The 19,143-nt window shown below is 34.7% G+C and overlaps 1 protein-coding gene across 1 annotated transcript in view; it reads left to right on the forward strand.

The window, feature by feature from the left end:
* The window catches only part of Ccdc178 (coiled-coil domain containing 178), a 373,788-nt gene that overhangs the window by 125,619 nt on the left and 229,026 nt on the right, over nt 1-19,143 (forward strand). The window contains exons 11-13 of the mRNA XM_033757579.1: nt 2,182-2,277; nt 2,414-2,550; nt 9,262-9,445. Coding sequence (XP_033613470.1) covers nt 2,182-2,277; nt 2,414-2,550; nt 9,262-9,445 — 417 coding nt within the window. The remainder of the gene's footprint in view (nt 1-2,181; nt 2,278-2,413; nt 2,551-9,261; nt 9,446-19,143) is intronic.

Consider the following 19,143-nt stretch of genomic DNA (forward strand, 5'->3'; position numbering starts at 1 on the left):
TTTCAATGTGGTGTTCAGTTGGATTTCCATATATTTGTTAAGGAATTTTTATCGTGCTCATTTTCTTGTTGTGGTCACAAAATACCCAATACCCACAACATAAAGAAGGAAAGGTTTATTTTAGCTCACAATATGTAGAGGTTTCAGTCCATAGTCGGCAGAGTGGTATGCCAGAGGAGCATCACATAGCAGAACCTGTCCATGAAGCAACAGACAGGAAGCAGAGAAGCATCAACATCAAGCCCCCCTTTCCCTTTTATTCCATTCAAGATAAAAGCCTATTGGTTGGTGCCACCTATATCCAAGATGAGGCTTTTCATTTTTCATACCCAAAATTATGCTAAACCAATCAGTGGACTAATTTAGTTACCTCACATCCTTAATCCATATTCACACACTTTAAATCCAGCCACCTCCAGAAAGCCCCTCATATGAATGCATAAAGTTTTAGGAGAACATCTAAATATAAACCATTACAAATTTTTAATCTATATTCATCAAGAATATTGTTCTACAGTTTTTTCTTTTTTTTCTCCCTTCCTCCTTCTCTTCTCCTTCCATTTTCTTCCTTCCTTCCTTCTGTTCTTTTTGGCCAGTTTTCTTATTACATTGATGAAGAAAAGAGTTCTCAGAATTTTTTATTCTGCCATTTTTATTATGTCCTTTGCAAAGATTTATTCTAAGAAAATCGAACTGTTATTACACACTTTTCATGGTCTCATTTTTCCTTCATTTTTACGATGCATTTTCCACATACTTTTATAAAACAAGTTGTCAAACGCATCAACAGATCTTTTGATCTTTTGGTTTATTTGGCAAGGTGACATTTTCCTTTAGCCACTATATGAGTAAAGTCATATTGATTGATTTAATAATTTGTACTATTTTGTGTTCATGTCCATATTCATCTGAAATTCATTTTTGTTATAATGGGAATGGGTTTGAAGTAATGACCATTTTGTATGTTTTGGAAATAGAAATTCCAAATTATTATAACTATATTAGTTAAATAAATTGTCACTAAACTCATATACCACTTTAAAAAATACTGGTTTAGATATGTTTCTGCCCTCTAATTTTTCCCTATGATCTTTACTTATTACAATAATAAAAGACTTCTTTTATATAATGGTATTAGAATGTTTTAATGTCTAATATCAAGCTTAAAATATTAATTTTATTTTCACTTTATGACTGGTTTCATTCATTTTTCTTCCATAAAACATTTTATGAAATTAATAAAAGAATTTTATCATATTTTAATGTTAATTTTAAGAATACTGATGTTATATTGCATTAAAAGTTTCTAATACATACCATTCTTTTCTTGTGGATCCTGATGTGGGTGTTTTATGGGAGTTCATATTTACTTTTATGGCTTTTCAATCTTACAAAAAATATATTCCAAATATTTTATATTTTAACACAACTTTTATAGTACTGTTACTAGATTATAAAGACAAATTATTACCCTTTTAGATGAAATCTATTGATTTCTTTATCCTTTTATAGAATCATTTTGTTAAAATCAGTTTTTGTAATTTCAATAGAATCTTCTGTTTCCTTGGGTATTTAATCATATTATCTGAAGTTAAAGCTATCCATCTACTCACTGTCAATATTACAATAGCAACATTTGCTTTTATTATACAATTGTGCCTGACTAGTTCTTCACAAAACACAATTAAATATGATAGTGATAAAAGATATTATGGTTTTCTTGAGTTTAACAAACATGAATTCAACATTTCATAATCTTTTTGAATATTTGTTGTTTCTTTATATTTAAGTAGGTTTTCCTTACTAGGTTAAAAAATTATGAAAATTAGATAGTGAATTTATTAAGTGCTCATTTTGAGAAATGATATGGTATTTGTGTTATTTTCTTCTTTAAACTGTGGGGATGAATTATGATTGAAGAATTTCTAATTTTCACAGCCAAAACACATTCCATTTTACCGTGATTAATTATTCATTTGAACACTGGCTGGATTTGCTGTATTCTGCCAAAATCTTGCATAAATTTTCATAAGCAGAACCAGCTTATGGTATAATTTTATACCACTTCAGTTAACGTTTATTAAGTTTTGGAAGCTGCACAAAATGAAATATAATCTATGTCTTCCTGTATAAAAAGATGGAAGTCTCCACAATTCATTTATTTTCTGTGCATTTTTTTAGCTGGACGATTTGAAGAAGATTTATGATCAAATATGCTGGAAGCAAAAAAAATATGAACAGCAATATAAGGAAGCACTTAATGATTTTTATGCCACTGTAAGTTGACCTTTCCTCACTTTCTAATAGAGCTTCATGCTCTGTTCTCAAATATTAACTTGAGTAATAAAAACTTATTACTATTTATTTTTCTTTTCTGATCAGTAAATATATATAAATGATTCTTTCCTTAAAGGAAAAAACGTGGGATGTTGAACTTTATAATGTTTCAAGAGACTTTTCCGACATTTCCGTAGTATATGCTCAAGCAATGGCAGAAAATAAAAGGCTTGCAAATGAAATCATCACCATAACAGATCAAATCAGTGAAAGGTAATTCTATAAATCACTTTTTTATACTTCATACTCAATATGTGAAATGTAACGAAGCTCTTCAGTTTGCATTCCTAGGATAATATGGTGGTGTTTGTGATATAATTAGTATAAATTCTGTTTAGTTAATTTCCCAGTGTTATTCTTTAATCTCTATAGATCCCTTTAGAAAAAGTTGAAAGAACCAAAACCCCTGATCTTATTAGTGACTTCAATACAAATTTATCCTACTACCTTTGGACAAATCTTCTTCCATCCAAAGATACTTTAGTTTTAAATACAATATATCTATTCAAGCTCAGGATCTCATTCAACCCTTAATTATCTGCCAGATTATTTAACTAGCTTTCATGACTCAGAAACTTTATTTTTCTTGACATTTCTTTGTATTTCAAAATTCATATTCAACAGGTCAACAAAGATTGCTCTATCTGCTAAACATTCTTCTAATCTGGTTACTTTACTATTCCTCCAGAAATCTGATCAAGCTATCATATCTCACATGAACTTACAGTGGTCTGCATTTAGCCAGTATAATCTTTAATGTACAGTCTGTATTTTGGTCACCATATTATTTTTCTTTGCTCTCTAAACCTACCTCTGATTAGTTCCCTTCCACGTCTGCATTGATTTTGACAGGGGTGAAGTGACGGAAATTCCTTCTTCATGCATCCCACGGGGTTCCTTCAATAGCCACAGCTGTCTTTGCAGTTTCATGTTGTACCTGGCCACTTTTACTTTTTAAATTAATTTCATTGATACATTTAAACATCATCGCACCATTCTGATGTCATTCCCAGATTGTCATATTATTAACATGGGTAAAATAATTATTACTTCAATAAATGATTCCTCGCTCATATATAAGTGAGTTTGAAAATGACAACATTACTTGTTAACTAATTTAGTACTCTATATAAATATTCACCAGACTCATTGGTGATAGAGATGAGGACACTAAATACTTGTTCACCTTGTAGCAGCAGTCTATCCTTTGATAATTTTGACTCTCAAACCATCAAGCATTCATTAGAAATGGACCTTCTGCATTGGGGATATTTGACTTGAGCAAACAATTTTACTTGATAGTTGACAGACCGGCTTCAACAACTAAAGTCGAGAAAAAGGAACTTGTTTAACATGATTTCAAATTGATTAGATTTAGGTTTGTTGAAGATTAACTGTGTGGTAGGAATTCCTTCATAGTCATTTTCTTATTTCCAAGCTCTGCAAATTATTCTGATTAAGTACTTCTGAGGCTCAACTATACTTCAAGCAAGACAATGCCATTCTAATTACAGTGATCCAAAGATGGAATAATCAAGGAAAATGAGCAAAAAATATATATTGAATACCATAAAGATATATTGGTATATTTTATGAAATGTGTTTGTCAAGACTTAACAGAGTGATGACTGATTTACAGAGATTTCAATTAGAGTATCATTGAAATTGTTAAATAGCCTGGAATATTTAGAATGAATCCACAGTGTACTGTTTTTAATGTCCATTTAAGCTGTATCTCCCAGGCCTATGCATTTGTGCTACTTCCCAGAAGAACAGAATGCTTCTTCCAGCATTTCATAGCAAACTTTTAAATGTTTTTATTTTGCTTTTTTTTTTCTGATGTTGAAGGATGAAATGCAAGAATCACACATTAAAGTGCCATGTACATCATTCAAAAGTAACTAGTAATTCACATGCTTCCTTATTTTAGAAAAAGGAATTAAAATATTAGAAAAATAAAGCACCCTCACCTTCCTATCTTCTGCCTCTGCAGAGGCTATGGAAATGTGAATTTGCCGCATACACAACTCCTGGAAGAAATTGAACTCTGTGTTCTTACACCACCTTCCCAGAAAAGTTTTACTTTAGATCTTGGCAGTTCCAACATAGGCACTTCCTGAACTCAACTGTAAGAGTTGAACTTTGATCAAAAACACCTCTCTTTCCAGCTTATTCGCTCCACTAACACCCTAACCCCAACATTTGTTGGGCACTTTCTGTGGACCTATCATTATCTTTACTGTATTTTCACATCCTTCTTACTAAGTTGTCTATCTCACCTTCTTGTTTCTCTTTCTCTTCTTATAAGTTGAATTATACTTGATCATAATATATATTACATACCTTATATACTGAAAGGATAAGGACCAAAATGTATAATAGATATCGGGAAATAGGAAGAAAATGCTCAAATGGGAAGGGGGATAAGGAAAGAGGAAGGGAAAAGGAATGAAAAGAAATGGAAAAAAAAGAGAATAGAAGGAAAAAAGTGGAAACAAAGCTTTTGTAAATAAGGAATGGAAGAGAGGTGGAAGGGGAGGAGACTGGGGAAAAAAGAAGAATCAAGATATATTATGTAAGAGTATAAATTCCCTATGATCTATATCATTACGTGTATCTAAAATGCATCAATAAAATTAATTTAAAAATAATCCTATATAAATAACATCCAAATATTTCTTTTGATGACTTAAAAATCTCTATCACTGACCTAAACAATCAGCAAATTATTTCTAGCAGCAGAATGTGGCTGAGGTAAACATGAATGCTAGTTCGTCTCACCGGGGTGGATGCTGATTGGTTGATTAGTGGTTGACTCTAAAGGTTATGGTATATGAAAGATAATTTACATGAAAGGTCAGAGTATCATACAAAATCCCACAGGTACTGCAATGCCACTTGACGGAGTATATTACACCAGAATGTTCTTACTCAATTGTTTCTACAAACTTTTTCAGATATATGATTATGTAAGAATACATGAGCATGGGAAAACACTGCTAGGACACTCAGAAGACTGCAAGGGGCTGGAGACACTTAGAAATCTTCAGTAGCATCATAATAAATTTGCTTCTCTGTAAAAGTTTAATTTTGGGCCCCAAATCACAAGTAATAGCACTGTCAAGAAATTTCTAGAACATTCAGCTCTTCTGATTACTGTTTTATATCTTCTCTCTCTTCATTTGTAAGCCTACATCAAGCTGAATATGATGGTGCATGCCTGTAATCCCAGCACCTCAGACAGCTGAGACAAGAGTTTCAGAAGTTTGAGTCCTGATTCAGCAATTTAGCAATTTAGCAAGACACTATCTATTTAAAAGGCCACTCTCAATTTTAGCTATCATCTCTCCATGTAACTCATTCAGTATAGATGAGATAAAATAAGGATTACTTTTTTCTCTTACCAGTCAATTTCATGTGATAGCTATATTTTTCCCCATGAATCATTATTTTTCCTTAATAGCATTTGAACATAGCATATTGCTCTGGTGCAAAATAAATAAAAAATAAAACTTATTCCTACATCCTACTTATGTTCTTCTATTCTTTATAGCAAATTCTACCAAAATAAACACTCCTGTTTCCTTTCTCTACTCAATCCATTTTAACCAAGCTTTTCTCAAAGTATCATAATCTAGATCCAAGGTCAATTTTTTTCATAAATGTCAAGATTTGTTTTTACACTTAGTTTTGGTGGGTAAGACATCTGATGGTATTCTGGATATAATTGTTTTGCAGATAATCTGCCCCCCAACACACACCCCGGGAATGTTAGAATTTTTTTAAGAGTTCTGAGGGTTTAATATTCCATGCCTACCTCTGTGTGTGTGTGTATGTGCATGCGCGCATGTGTGTGATTTATCCAGCCTAATACTAAGTAATACCTTTAAATTTTGTGATCCATGTTGATTTTCAGAACTGGGAATTTCAGCTGTAATTTTGCTATCTAAACTTCCTCTCTAGCCTATTTCCTGTCCTATGGTGTTCGGGTAGAAATTCAAGGTTTGATTGGTCCATTGTTTCCTTTAATTGGGGTTTTTTCTTTACATATCTGGAGAACATATGATCAGAGGCATGGAAGTAAATAATTATTTCATTTCTTATTGGATTCTTTCTTTTACTACTTTCCTTTTCTTATAATTTTTGTATCAAATTATATTTGATGACATTAATATTGCTGCACTAAATGTCTATTTTCAAACCCTCCTGATGGTTTGGTCTTAAGTCTTACATTGTAGGCAGCATGGAATATTGTTTTTAAAATATAAGCTGATGATTTTAATTGGTATATCCTCAAGAGATACATTAGATTTGTCATAAACTTCATGTTACATCTTTTATTTTAAAATATGATTAAATTCTTATCAAAATTTCTAATAAAGTCTTGAGCTATTCAGTTTTCTAATGTCCTCTATTATTCATATTTTGGCAAAGTTTAATTAGCTATTGATCATCTTTATACTTATCCCATCTTTCTACAACTGCCTAATGACTTAGCTTCCCTTTTATGTAATAATTTTCACAGTCAATACTTATATATTTGTTCATATATTTGTTGATCTTTCTTAATTATTTTTTAATTGTGCCTTTTTACTTAGCCTTTTGGTTTGCTTTACATACATGTGAAGTAATTCTTTGATAGTTATTTGAATGAGAGCATTGTGGTAAATTTTTAAAATCTGATTGTGCCCATCAATTTTGAATAAAATTTAACAATGAATGGAACTTGAATTTGGCACTTATCTTTGAAGAAAATCGTTTTCTCTGGCATCTATTGCATCACTTTATATCTGTTTTCTCTGTGTGACTTTTCTCACTCTTGTATTTACTATTTAGCTAGTTTATCATCATATCTTTAGCTGTTAATTTTTTTGTTTTCTGATGTTCCGTCCTCACTGCTCTCTTTTTGGTCTTGTGTGTAGTCTTTCTTTAAGTACAGTTTCTGGCCTCAAGAACAGCTAGTTTATCATCATATCTTTAGCTGTTAGTTTTTTGTTTTCTGATGTTCCGCCCTCACTGCTCTCTTTTTGGTCTTGTGTGTAGTCTTTCTTTAAGTACAGTTTCTGGCCTCAAGATCTTTTCATCTTAATGTCCTCACTCATAGCTTTCTGTGTATGGCCCAAGCAGGTGTATTGCTCTTTTTATGACCCACATGCCTCATGGAGAGCCTTGCTATGAATCTGTGGATCTTGCCTGTTCATTCATCTGAGATCATAATTCAACCAGCTTTCTGATGTCTCTCTCAGACTCCTGCTTTGATTTTTTAGCCCCATTTCCTTTCTACAGAGATGGTTACCTTATTCTTGAGGTCTGTTGTGTCTCGGGCATGCTTTGATGTATGTTTGTTCTTGTTTGTACGTCATCATCGTGTATTATATCCTTCTTTGGGCTAGGTAAGAATGAAAGATCGATGCAGTTCAACATCAGTTATATTTACTCCTTGCTACCATGTTTCCATGAAAATAAGAACTAGCAGGAAAACAATCAGGGTTGAAAACTAGAGATTAATAACACCAAGCCGGGCGTGGTGGCACCCGTCTGTAATCCCAGCACTTGGGGGGCTGAGGCAGGAGGATCACTGTGAGTACGAGACCAGCCTGGGCTACGTAGTGAGTTCCAGGTCAGTCTCAACTACATTGTGAGACCCTGTCTCAAAAAAACAAAATAAATAAATAAACAAATAAAAATGCCAGCACCAGTCATCCAGTCCTTGTCTTACCTATCTATAGTGGTTCCACTGAGCAAGAGAATAGTGATGACTTGTAAGGCAGGGATAGGCTGATTGAGGCTGGCATTTTTGATCTCTAGTTTGCAAGACTAATTATTTTTCAACTAAGTCTATTGTGGGGGATAAAGAGGGTATTACCCATCAGCTAATATCAATTCAATCTCCTCTGTGTTCCTTTAAACACCCATATTCATCCTGATGATAACCTCCTGGGCAATGTGAATCGAACAAAGTGGGGTCTTCTACATCACCTGGTTTATATTCTCAGGTCTGTCTCACAACTACTGAATCACACTGTGAAAGTTGAGCATCTGTGCCTTAACACACTCTCCATGTGACTCTCGCACATACTCAACTTGGGAAATATTTCTCTCGTTAATATGAATACCTCAATTCTTGGCTGCATATTAGAACTACCTGGGGGGGCTTGAAAATGTTGAAGCTAGAGCATTACCCTGGGTCAGTTATATCAGAATTTTTGGAGGTAGAAAGACTTATCATATGCTTTGCAGTTGACTATAATGAACATCTAGGTTTGAAGACCTTTCTTCTAGTCAAGTGATTCTCAATTGGGATGATTTTGTACGCTCACCACAAGATACTTGCAAAGCCTGGAGACATTTTTGGTTGTCCCTACTGAGACAGAGCCACAGCATCTAGTGCGGGGATGTTACTAAACATCTTATAATATACAGTATACCCTTTCCACTGGAACAAAGAATTTTTTGCCCCAAGTACTATATTCTACCGAGGTTGGGAAACCTTAGTCTAGTGCATGCTTTTGTTTTAATTTTGACACTTCCATTTAAAGTATCTTTCAATAGAAATATCTTCATGGATTATAGAAGATTTTACTTTCAGGATATAATTTACCAGATGCAGGCTAGACCTCAAAATACATCTCCAGATTTTTTTGATGGCACTAGGAGCTTTTGAAAGCTAAGCTTTGAGACCTCCAATATTCATATCCTTCTGAGATTGGGCGCACCCTGATAATTAGAGGTAATCTATAAGAGATGTAGAAAACATAAAGTCTTGGGACACATTTTCTGTATTTGAATTTTAATTACCTATCTCATTTTGTGGTTTTGGCAATGTGAAATATAATCTTGTTCCTTTTTATTATTATTAAATATATTGGACTCTGTATTCTTTTAACATAATCATATATTCACCTTTTTTGCTTTATTTTGTAGTATAAAAAGAAAAGTGATGTATGAATCTGAAATTCAATCTTTACTGAGACTGAAGTCAAAGAATAATGATTATCTCAAACACCTCTACAAGGAGGCTTATCAAATTGGTGCTATTTTCCACGTAACCAAACATAAAACAGATGAATTGGAACTTAAAATAACAGAAGTGAGAAGAAAATTTAAGGTTATGTATCTTTGTGCTCTTTTGAACTATGAAAAAAAAAAGTATTTAACCTGAATTTTATTGAGTTGATCTCAGTAGTTAGACTTTAAGCGTAAATCATCTAAAAATCACCTATTTTGAAAAATAAGAAAATCACACCTTTCCAAAGGCCCAGCTTGCCTAGACAAGGATGAGACTTCAATGTTCCAAATCAACTTTTGTATTTATCTTTTGTTATTGTCAACTATAAACTTCTTGCAGCACCAGGAGTGTGGGGCTTGGTTCAGATTCATGTTGTATATCTAAAATGTGATGATTCCATCTGTGGTAAGAACAGGGAGTTCTGAGATGTACCCTTGCATCCTTTGTAACAAAGATCCAGGAAGTACCCACATTGGATTTGTGAATTATTGGATTCCAGAGGACCAGGCAATGTGTAGACTTCAGTACTATGAAAACAACTGCTCACATGCCTCAATTTCATGGCTTTGTGAGACTTACGATGAACAGTTACTCCCCTCTATCTGTTGCAGTGTCAGCCCCATTTCACTGCACCTGGAAGACCACTTTAGCGCGGTGCTTCCATCAGACACACACATGTCTCCTAGCTTTGACATTTTCTTATGAAAAAGTTAGGAGCATAAAATTGCTGTACAATTTGTACTGTATGCCGTAAACCTGTTGCTGTCACTCTCTTCAGTGAAAACTTTCTATTAGAATGTAAAAATTAGAGACATAGAGACTCTCTGCCAGGAAATGTTCCGTACTGAATCACTGAGGTGTAGTTTCCACATTGAACGCAGCTGTTCAATGGACTTGGTGACCTGTGCCTATGTCTCTCCCAGTGAGTATTCAGTTGGTTCATAACGTCTTTCTTGTTTAAAAGATGATAAAAGAGGTAAATATTGTACATAGTAAAAACTAAATTTAAGATTAGTATGTTAGATATAAGACGTATGGTTATGTATATGATGTAGCACTTACAATAATACTGTATATATTATTTATAATTTAAATTTTATTAACACACTTCTCTAATTAATTTTGTTTTTCATTGAAGAGATAATTAAGGACATCATCATCCACACGCTTGGATGCCTAGCAATATATTTTAATTTTTTTAACTAACTGGAAAGCCTTCAATTATTTTTCCCATAACTGTCAAAACCTACATTTTTTTCAGGCAGATAGCTTCTCTTGTGTGATACTCACTTATTGAGTGGGATATTGCATTGCATTATTGTCATCATAATCTTCATTATTATTATTTTTAAATTTAAAAATTATCCCCATGCCATAAAAATATTGACAGATTAAGTGCAAGTTTGGTATGACTCTACCGCATTTGCTAAACACTTGAGATAATCACCTTAGAGGGAGGGTTTATTTTGGCTTATGGTTTCAGAGGTTTTAGTCCATGGAAAATTAACCACATTTGTTAGGACCCGTGGAAGCACAGTACCTCATGGCAGGAGCACATAGCACAGAAATCCCATTTTCCTCATTGTGTCCAGGAAGGGAGAGACACCTTAAAGACTTTCTTAAAGACACTTAAGACTTTCTTTCTTTTTTTCTTCTTTTTATTGAGTTTATTGGTACATTCTAGATATACAATACAGTTGCATTCATTACTGGGATCTTGTACCTTTACATGACAGGTCTTGATTCTCAGGTTTTCCCCTTATCCCTGCCCTCCCTTCACCCCCTCCTCCGCTCCCCATTTACAAACACTTTATTTCCATTTTTTTATTTTCTCATATTTTTTTCTTTTCCCTTATTCCCTTTCCCCTACCCTTCCCACTTTCCTTACACCTTTAGCCCCTTTCTTCCTATTTCACATTGTTAATTATCCCTTTAGGATCTTGTGTACTATTATAGTTTTTCACACCAGAGAAAGTATTCAGTATTTAAACATGTGCGACTTATTTATTTCACTTAAGAGTATATCCTCAAAAACTTAAAACTTTCCATTAGGCCCCACTTCTTAATTGTTTCAACGTTTTGCTATAATCTCTCTCCTAAGAACAAGCTTTTAAGGCATGGGCCTTTTCGAAACTTTCAATACTCAAACTATAGAACTTATTTTGCAAACCCAAGTAGAGGGTTCCCCTGTTTGTCTTCATTCAGACAAAGCTAAAGAAAGTGTTTGTCATATTCTTTCCCTACTCCATTGTTACTGAGAGATCACAGGAAGAAGAAATAGAAAGAAATTACTCCATTTAGAAACCATTCCCAATTGGTAAACACTCCTACTTATATTTGAACCTGAATATAAGTGGCATTAAATTTCTATAATGTAACATATGCTTGTTTATCTGGATCAGAGTAATACTAAACTAAAATTAAATATCTAGGTTGTCCTTAGACAACCCAGCTTTGTAGTAATTCACGTGTAGCATCTAAGTAATGACTCTACTGTCTTTTGCTGAATGATTAATGAAAATCTATATATTTATCTGTCTGAGCACTGTTTTCCTTTCAGGCATATTTCTGTATTAGTTGATCTTGGCCTGAAGCTAATTCTTAACTCACGTCATCAAAAAATTAATTATAGGAATTTCACTTCTGGGGTAATTCTGAGGAATAAACTTTTGAAGAAGCCTGAATAGCAGAACCTCTGAATTATGGTTCCTCAAGATAATGAACAAATGAAGATATGTTTTAGGCAGTTAACAGAAGCTAGCCATCCTGAACAGTCAAGGCAAGCTAGCAATTTCTGGAAATTTTTAAAAACTATAACAGATAATTTGTCTCAAATTTTACAATCTTCAATCCTAACAATTGACCTATTGAGAAAAGTAGTGTTTGACCAAGTCCTAGAAAGTATTCACTGAGTGGATAGGAGGTAAGTCAATAAATAAAAGAGACACGTGTAGTCAATCGTGATGTTGGAGTGAAACAGAAAAACATCCAGAATTATGTTAAGAATATGTCATTGCCACAATAAAATTTTGAAAGCTTTCACTACATGTTACGTTTTTCTCAACACTTCAGTTGAAAGATTTCTGAGGAATTAAAAAAAAAAATTCTCAAATGTAGTGTAAGCCTGATAGAAAAATGGGTACAACAGGCTCCTTTGCTTCCAAATTAGAATCAGGTCTAGAACTAAATAGAAGCTTGGTACAAAGGAAGGAACAGAGCAGAAGGAAGAGAGAGCGTTCCTCAGACTTATTGTATGTTGGACTCATTGCGTAATGTTAATTTAAAATCTTGTTTTGTTACTTCAATGCTTGTGATATTGTGCAGTTAACACATTTATTTTAGTGCCAAAATGACTGACCTAAAGTAGCACAGTTTTAAAGGTAACTGTAGAGTTTAAGGGCCAAGACATCTGATACTGAATGTAACAGTCAGTAGAGTGCCAGGTCTATAATCTGACCAACAAAGATTCAGTCAAATTTAAAACTTCAGAATAACCATATTAGGAGGTCACTTTAATGCTAAAAAGTGACGATGTATTAGATCGTCCACAGTAATCTGCCCATTCATTTTACATTTTAGAATTTTTGAATAGTTATGAAATATTTTAACTATCCCTAACGTACTCCTGAGAAAAATCTTGATCCTCCTTTCACATGTAGAAGTTCCCCTTTATCACTCCTTGATTTCTTTCTTTTCCATGATTTCAGTTACCTATAGAGAGCCAAATTCTAAAAGTATTAAATGAAAAATTTTAGAATTAAGCAAGTTTTAAATTGTGTGTCATTCTGAGCAGTAATTTGAAATCTCAAGCTATGCTGCTGCTTTTTCTTCCAACTCAAATGTAAATCATCCCTTTGCCCAGCGTATCCATGCTGTATATGCTACTGTCTGCCTGTGAGTCACTTGGATGGACTATTGTAACATTACAGTGCTAGCACCAATTAACCTTTATTTTACTTAATAATGACCTCAAAGCATGACTATCACAATATATTTTATTATTATTTTGTTAATGTCTTACTGTGCCTACATATAAACTTTATGATAAATATGCATGTACAGTGGAGAAAGACATAGTATATGTATATGGTTTGGGACTCACCACACTTTAAGGCATTCACTTGGAATATATTTCTCTCTTGTTTATCTACTGCACTTGTTTATCCCTGAGACAAGGTCCACAGGCCCTTCATTTTAGTAAAAGGAAAGGTAGAAAACCTAGAAAGCTTGTGTACAGGGTATAATTTCTTCCAGAAGAGGCCTACTTACAGCATTTCTGGTTCAATCAACAGAAGACAATACTAATAAAACAAGACTTGATTTGTACACTATGTAGTTTTGAAAAAAATTCCAGATATGACTGATAATACTTTTATATGGTTAAAATACATTAATTTTTATTCTGAAGAATTTATGCCTTATAGCTGGTCAAATCTAGAGCATATCATTCTTGCTCCTTGTCTAACAGTCTTTATAAATTATGAACTAAATTTAAATTCTTGATTTTTCATGAAAGCTGGCAAAAGTAATGGCCAAAATTGATCATTGCTGCCTGGCTTTCCAAACTAATGAGACAGCCAATCATATTGTCAAGTTGCCCTAAAATGATACATAGCTAACATACCTTAGATTTTAAAAGTAGGAATAAGTTAATTGGGCCAGGGATTTAGCTCAGTGGTTCGGTGGCCTGCCTTGCAAGTGCAAGGACCGGAGTTCAATCCCTGGTACCAAAAAAGAAAAAAAAAAAAAAGAATAAATTAATTTTTCTTGATGAAAATGGAATTTCTTCTTTATTAATAGTTAGGTTCTCTCAAATATCTTGTTACTCATTTATGCCACATAATTCTCTTCTTTATCTTTCTCTATGCTCCATGTTTACTGATTCGAGTGATACTTTTACTCTTTCGTTGGTTTTTAATCTATTAAACTTCTCCTTCATGGAGAGGTAGACTATTTTGCCAAAATTGAGTGCAAAGGAAGCCATTGTCATTAATATTGGGAACACCTGTCATGGCAGTGAGGTCAGTTGCCAGGCAGAAGGCAGCAGAGAGTACACGCAGAACATTTGAAGTAGGATTCAAAGTCCTTTAAAGTGTGGAAAATTCCATTTTCCTGACATATATCAGCGGACAGATAAACCTGATATGATAGAAATAAAGCATTGCGTATTCATGGTTTGGGAGGTGCAAAACATATCAGGAGATAACAAAACTTTAGTTTATTTCCTGTAGATGTCATATGGGGACAAATTTTCCATCCTCATTCTACTGGATCATATCTTTGCTTGCAGATAACAGGTGGGAACTGACATTTCAGTGTTTGGATTTCATTCTCTGAAATTCGCTTCCGTTTGCCTCCTTCCTTCTCCCATGCAAATTTGCTTCATCTGAAGAAGCCTGTGTGTTACATTCAGGTGTTTCTTCATGTGAGTCCTGGCTCTGCTAATGATTTGTTCCAAAAATACTGAGAATATAATTGACTCATTATTCTAAATTCTCACATCTTAGAATACAGCGTCAGCCATCTTTGCTGTATGTGATTAATAAATAATAATAATGTAAAGCATTTAACCTAGAACCTGCTTGATGACATGTTCTCAGAAGCAGTTGAGATAAATACCATAAATACTCCATAGCATGGGGCTACCTTCGTGGTTAGGGGGAAATTCCTATGAAACAACTGACATATTTTACTCTTGAGCCTATCTCCTGATAAATGTGCTAAATGTGTAGATTGTAAGCCACACATTGAAAGTCATACTAGCTATTTCTTGAGTGTATAATATGAGTAATTCCTTGGGTAAGTTACTTTTATACATTATCTTCTTTTAGCTCCCACAATAATTTCATGGAAAAGAATGTGTTATTATCCCAATTTTATATCTGCAAAAACTAGCATTGGATGATGGTAATAATATATTGATATAACAATTATATGGGCCAAAGTATCAAATCCCACATAAATTGTAACTTTTCTGGAAAAATATATACTGTATATGGAACTTCATAACATAATCCAATACTATTATGCAATAATTTGATTTTTTAAAAATAACCAGATAAAATGATAATTACAAAATAACCTCTCAAAAATGTAGTCTATGAAGGCAACAAGATTGCCTCTTTTGTGTACAGTAGCACATTCTCAGTGTTTAAATAGTGCTTAAAACAAAGTAGTTACTAAATGTTTATAAAAATCATGAATATGTAGTTAAAACATATGACTTTGAAACAAATATGCAAATTTATTAATAATAAAAGTCATTAAATATATATGGATAAGTTGTAATTTCACTCAAGATTGAATTTTTAAAAAATTAATGGGACCTCTGTTTTATTTTACTGGCTGAGATAGAATTACTAGACTGAGTTTATCAAAGATAACAACTTCAAACTCAGAACTTAAAAAATTAAATTAAAAATTCACAACACTGCGGGCTTGGAGATTCAGACTACTGTAACTAATTTGACTTTCTTTGTAGATTTAAGATGTTTCTGTAAAATAACCACCCCCTGTATACAGTACTTTCATAAAAAAGAAAGACAAATAGCCTGCTGTATTATTTTTAGATGGAATCAGGTTGGGCATCACTGGATTTTCTGGTAGAATCCTGGTCATCCAGAGTTATTCTAACAGGTATGAGGATTTAGCTCAGTGGTGCTGCCGCCTGCCTCTCAAAAGCAAGGTCCCGAGTTCGACCCCCAGTATACACACACACACACACACACACACACACGCACACGTTATTCTAACCATCAAAGGCAGCTCTACCTTGTCAAACTAATTCTGTCCAGCCAGCAATTCTTTGCACAAACCTCCAATCTTGCTTTAGGAATTTAGTCTCATTCTTGATCTCTATCCTTACTTAACACAAATACTGCAAAGTTTCACTTAGTTACTCTCCCACCCTAGATAGTAAGTAAACGGCAGCTACCCCCTTGATTCTGAGCACTGTCGATAGCATTTACTCCCGTTTTTCTCTTTGTGGCTTTGGCGACACAGCACTGACCCTTTTCTATATAGTTCAGGAGTCCCTTCCAGGAAAAATAGCTCTCTGCTGCCACCTTCTGGTTTTTGGTTGCTAAAGCCAGACTACCAACAGGTCAAAGGTGACAGCCGGCTCTTTCTAGCGTCTGAGTTGTCACTACTTTTCCTCGGGAATCCTTTGAGCTCGTCCAAGTGATCTTTGGATCTCTCTTACTCCTTTTCTCCAAAAAACACAACTGAATGGTCATAACTGAGATGTTATAGCCTGAAAAGCTAAAAGTATTTGCTAACCTTTTCCAAAAATTGTTGCTGACCCTAGTTCTAAAAAATTAATAATAGCAAGAGTAACAGCAGAGGTCCTGTCTGTGTCTCAGGGGAGGGGCCTTCACAGTCACCTGCCAGCTTCTGGGAAGGATGAGGGCTATTGCATCCCCTGACCTGCTGGTAGCAGCTGTTCCTGAGGGAGGGAGAACATATCAGCAGCAGCCAGTTGGACCAAGGATGGAGAGCCCCTTGGATGCCCTTCCACTGCCTTTACTTACACAGCCTAGCTTTACTCCAGCTGGTGAAAGAAAAGTGTCCACAGGACCCAACCCCACATCTCACATCAGAGTTAAACAGTGGAGTTGGAGATAAAGGATGATAATTAGTCAATAGGCACATGCAAATTTCTGTATTTCAGTTGATTGGTATATATACTTAAACCCCGTGCTTTGAGTTTATTTGTTATTATTTTTGAATCTCCTTGAATCATAGAGTACCTTCTAGGTTTAAGCTATTCATCTTCCATTGTACTGACTTTTTTAAAAAGTACATAGGCCATTTACTTGACAAAATTTCTTTCAATATGTTTTTATCTTTGGGAAATAATAATACCCAGTTTTAATATTGTGTTGATGAAACCTATTAAGAGGTCATGGTATACATTTTTCTTTTATTAGTGATATTAATTTTGACCACACTGTTAAGGTAACAGATGTATTCATTTCTGCATTGTAAGTGATAAATTATCAGTTGACTAGTTTAAGAATATTCAACTTTTCCCCAACAAAGATTCACTCAACGGACTTAGCATCTATTTATTATTCGTATTATAATCAACTATCGGGACATGTGTGACATGACAATATTTCAGTGATTTCATTCTCTTTACAATGAATTTGCAATTTAAAGAACTCAAAGGGCTGGGCCATGTTGGATCTCAGACCACATCCTGGGCAAGGCAGTCCTTGTTTAGTCCCAGTACAGGTGCTTACTCTATGTTTGCACAAACTCCTACCGGAATCAGCCTCTCCCTTTGCTGCATCTCTCCCACTTCCCTAAATCCTGGGAAAAACATTTTGGAGGCCATTTTTTTTTAATCACTCATTCCCAAGATACTGTTTACAAACTAGCATCTGTGCAGCTATCGCATTTTACTGGGTCTCGAGTTTGTCGAGACAGGAGATTTTTAAAAGTAAATCATATTTTTGAGTTTGAAATAGTCTGAAACTTTCAATTTAATTCCTATCCTAGAGTCCAAAAGTTGTTTTTGTTAAGTATAAACCCATTTGTTTAAGAAATTAACCATTCAGAGCTGAGGATGTAGCTCAGAGGCACAGCGACTGCCTGGCAAGTATGAGATCCAGAGTTCGATCCCCGGTACCAAAAACAAAACAAGAAATCAACCATTCATCAACTGAACTCAGCACTAGCAGCTGAGGAAAGAGAGGAAGGGGCTTACAGTAAAGTGCTACAGAATGCACAAAGCTACAGTATCAGGCAGTCCCTCTGCTTACGCAAAAGTGCTATGACCTCAGTTTCTCCTCTTTGCAAGTGGATTAATACTAGATGCTATAGTTTGAATTTTCAGTGCGCCCCAAAGGCCTGTGTGTCCCCAGAATAGTGCCATTTGGAGGTGGTAGAAACTTTCACCAGGGGGAGCTGATAGCCTGAGGTCCTCGGGAAGGTGGCCTTGAAGGGTGCTGTGCGACTCTGCTCTCTTCCTCCTTTCCTGGGTTTTCTGGCCATGAGATGAGCAACTTCTTCCACTACATGCTCTTGCCATAATGCACTGCCTCATAGGTCTGAAAGCAAGGGGGAAACTGATTGTGGACTGGAACCTCTGAAAGCAGGGCCCGAAGGAAACTCCTGTCTTTTTGTAAGTTTATCCTAGGTTATTGTCACAGTGATGGGAGATGATGAACAAAATAGCTATTTCACTAAATGGATGTGATGTTTACCTTATACACACATGCATGTGCTAACACACACGTGTGCACACACACACAGGTGCACAGAAGCAGCCCTACCTTTTTATAGCATCATGTGAACTAAATTCTTCACCCATCTAAGCTCACCCTTATTTTGGATGGTCCCAATGTACACAGGTTTCCATTAACATGGAGCCCTACAAAAGGAGATCTCCCTGGATATATAAAGCACTCTGATAATGTGCTCAGTGTACTATAAATTCTCAGTAATGCTAATTGTAGTAGTAATCAAGAATCTGTAACTCTCTATCATTCTTTAGCTCCTCCCTTTCAATCTTTCCAGCAATGGGGCAATCGGTATTTTACCAAGAGACCTTCTTCTAATTCTTGTGTTATTCAGTTTCCTCATACTTTATGCTCATTTATTCCAGATCCATGTTAGCAGCTACCCAATTCATATTTTATAATTAAGGCGGCACTTCCTTAGGTAGAACTCAAACTGTCCTAGAAGACTCCATTTCAGAGCCAGCTATAGTATCCTTAGCAGATTGGCACCTCTTTCACTCAAAGTCTTGGAACTGGTCTTCAATCTCTAATATAGGCAGCTGAGCTACAGAA

Source organism: Fukomys damarensis, unplaced genomic scaffold (genome assembly GCF_012274545.1).
Source record: "Fukomys damarensis isolate Sample0158 unplaced genomic scaffold, DMR_v1.0_HiC HiC_scaffold_30, whole genome shotgun sequence".
Classification (NCBI taxonomy): domain Eukaryota; kingdom Metazoa; phylum Chordata; class Mammalia; order Rodentia; family Bathyergidae; genus Fukomys; species Fukomys damarensis.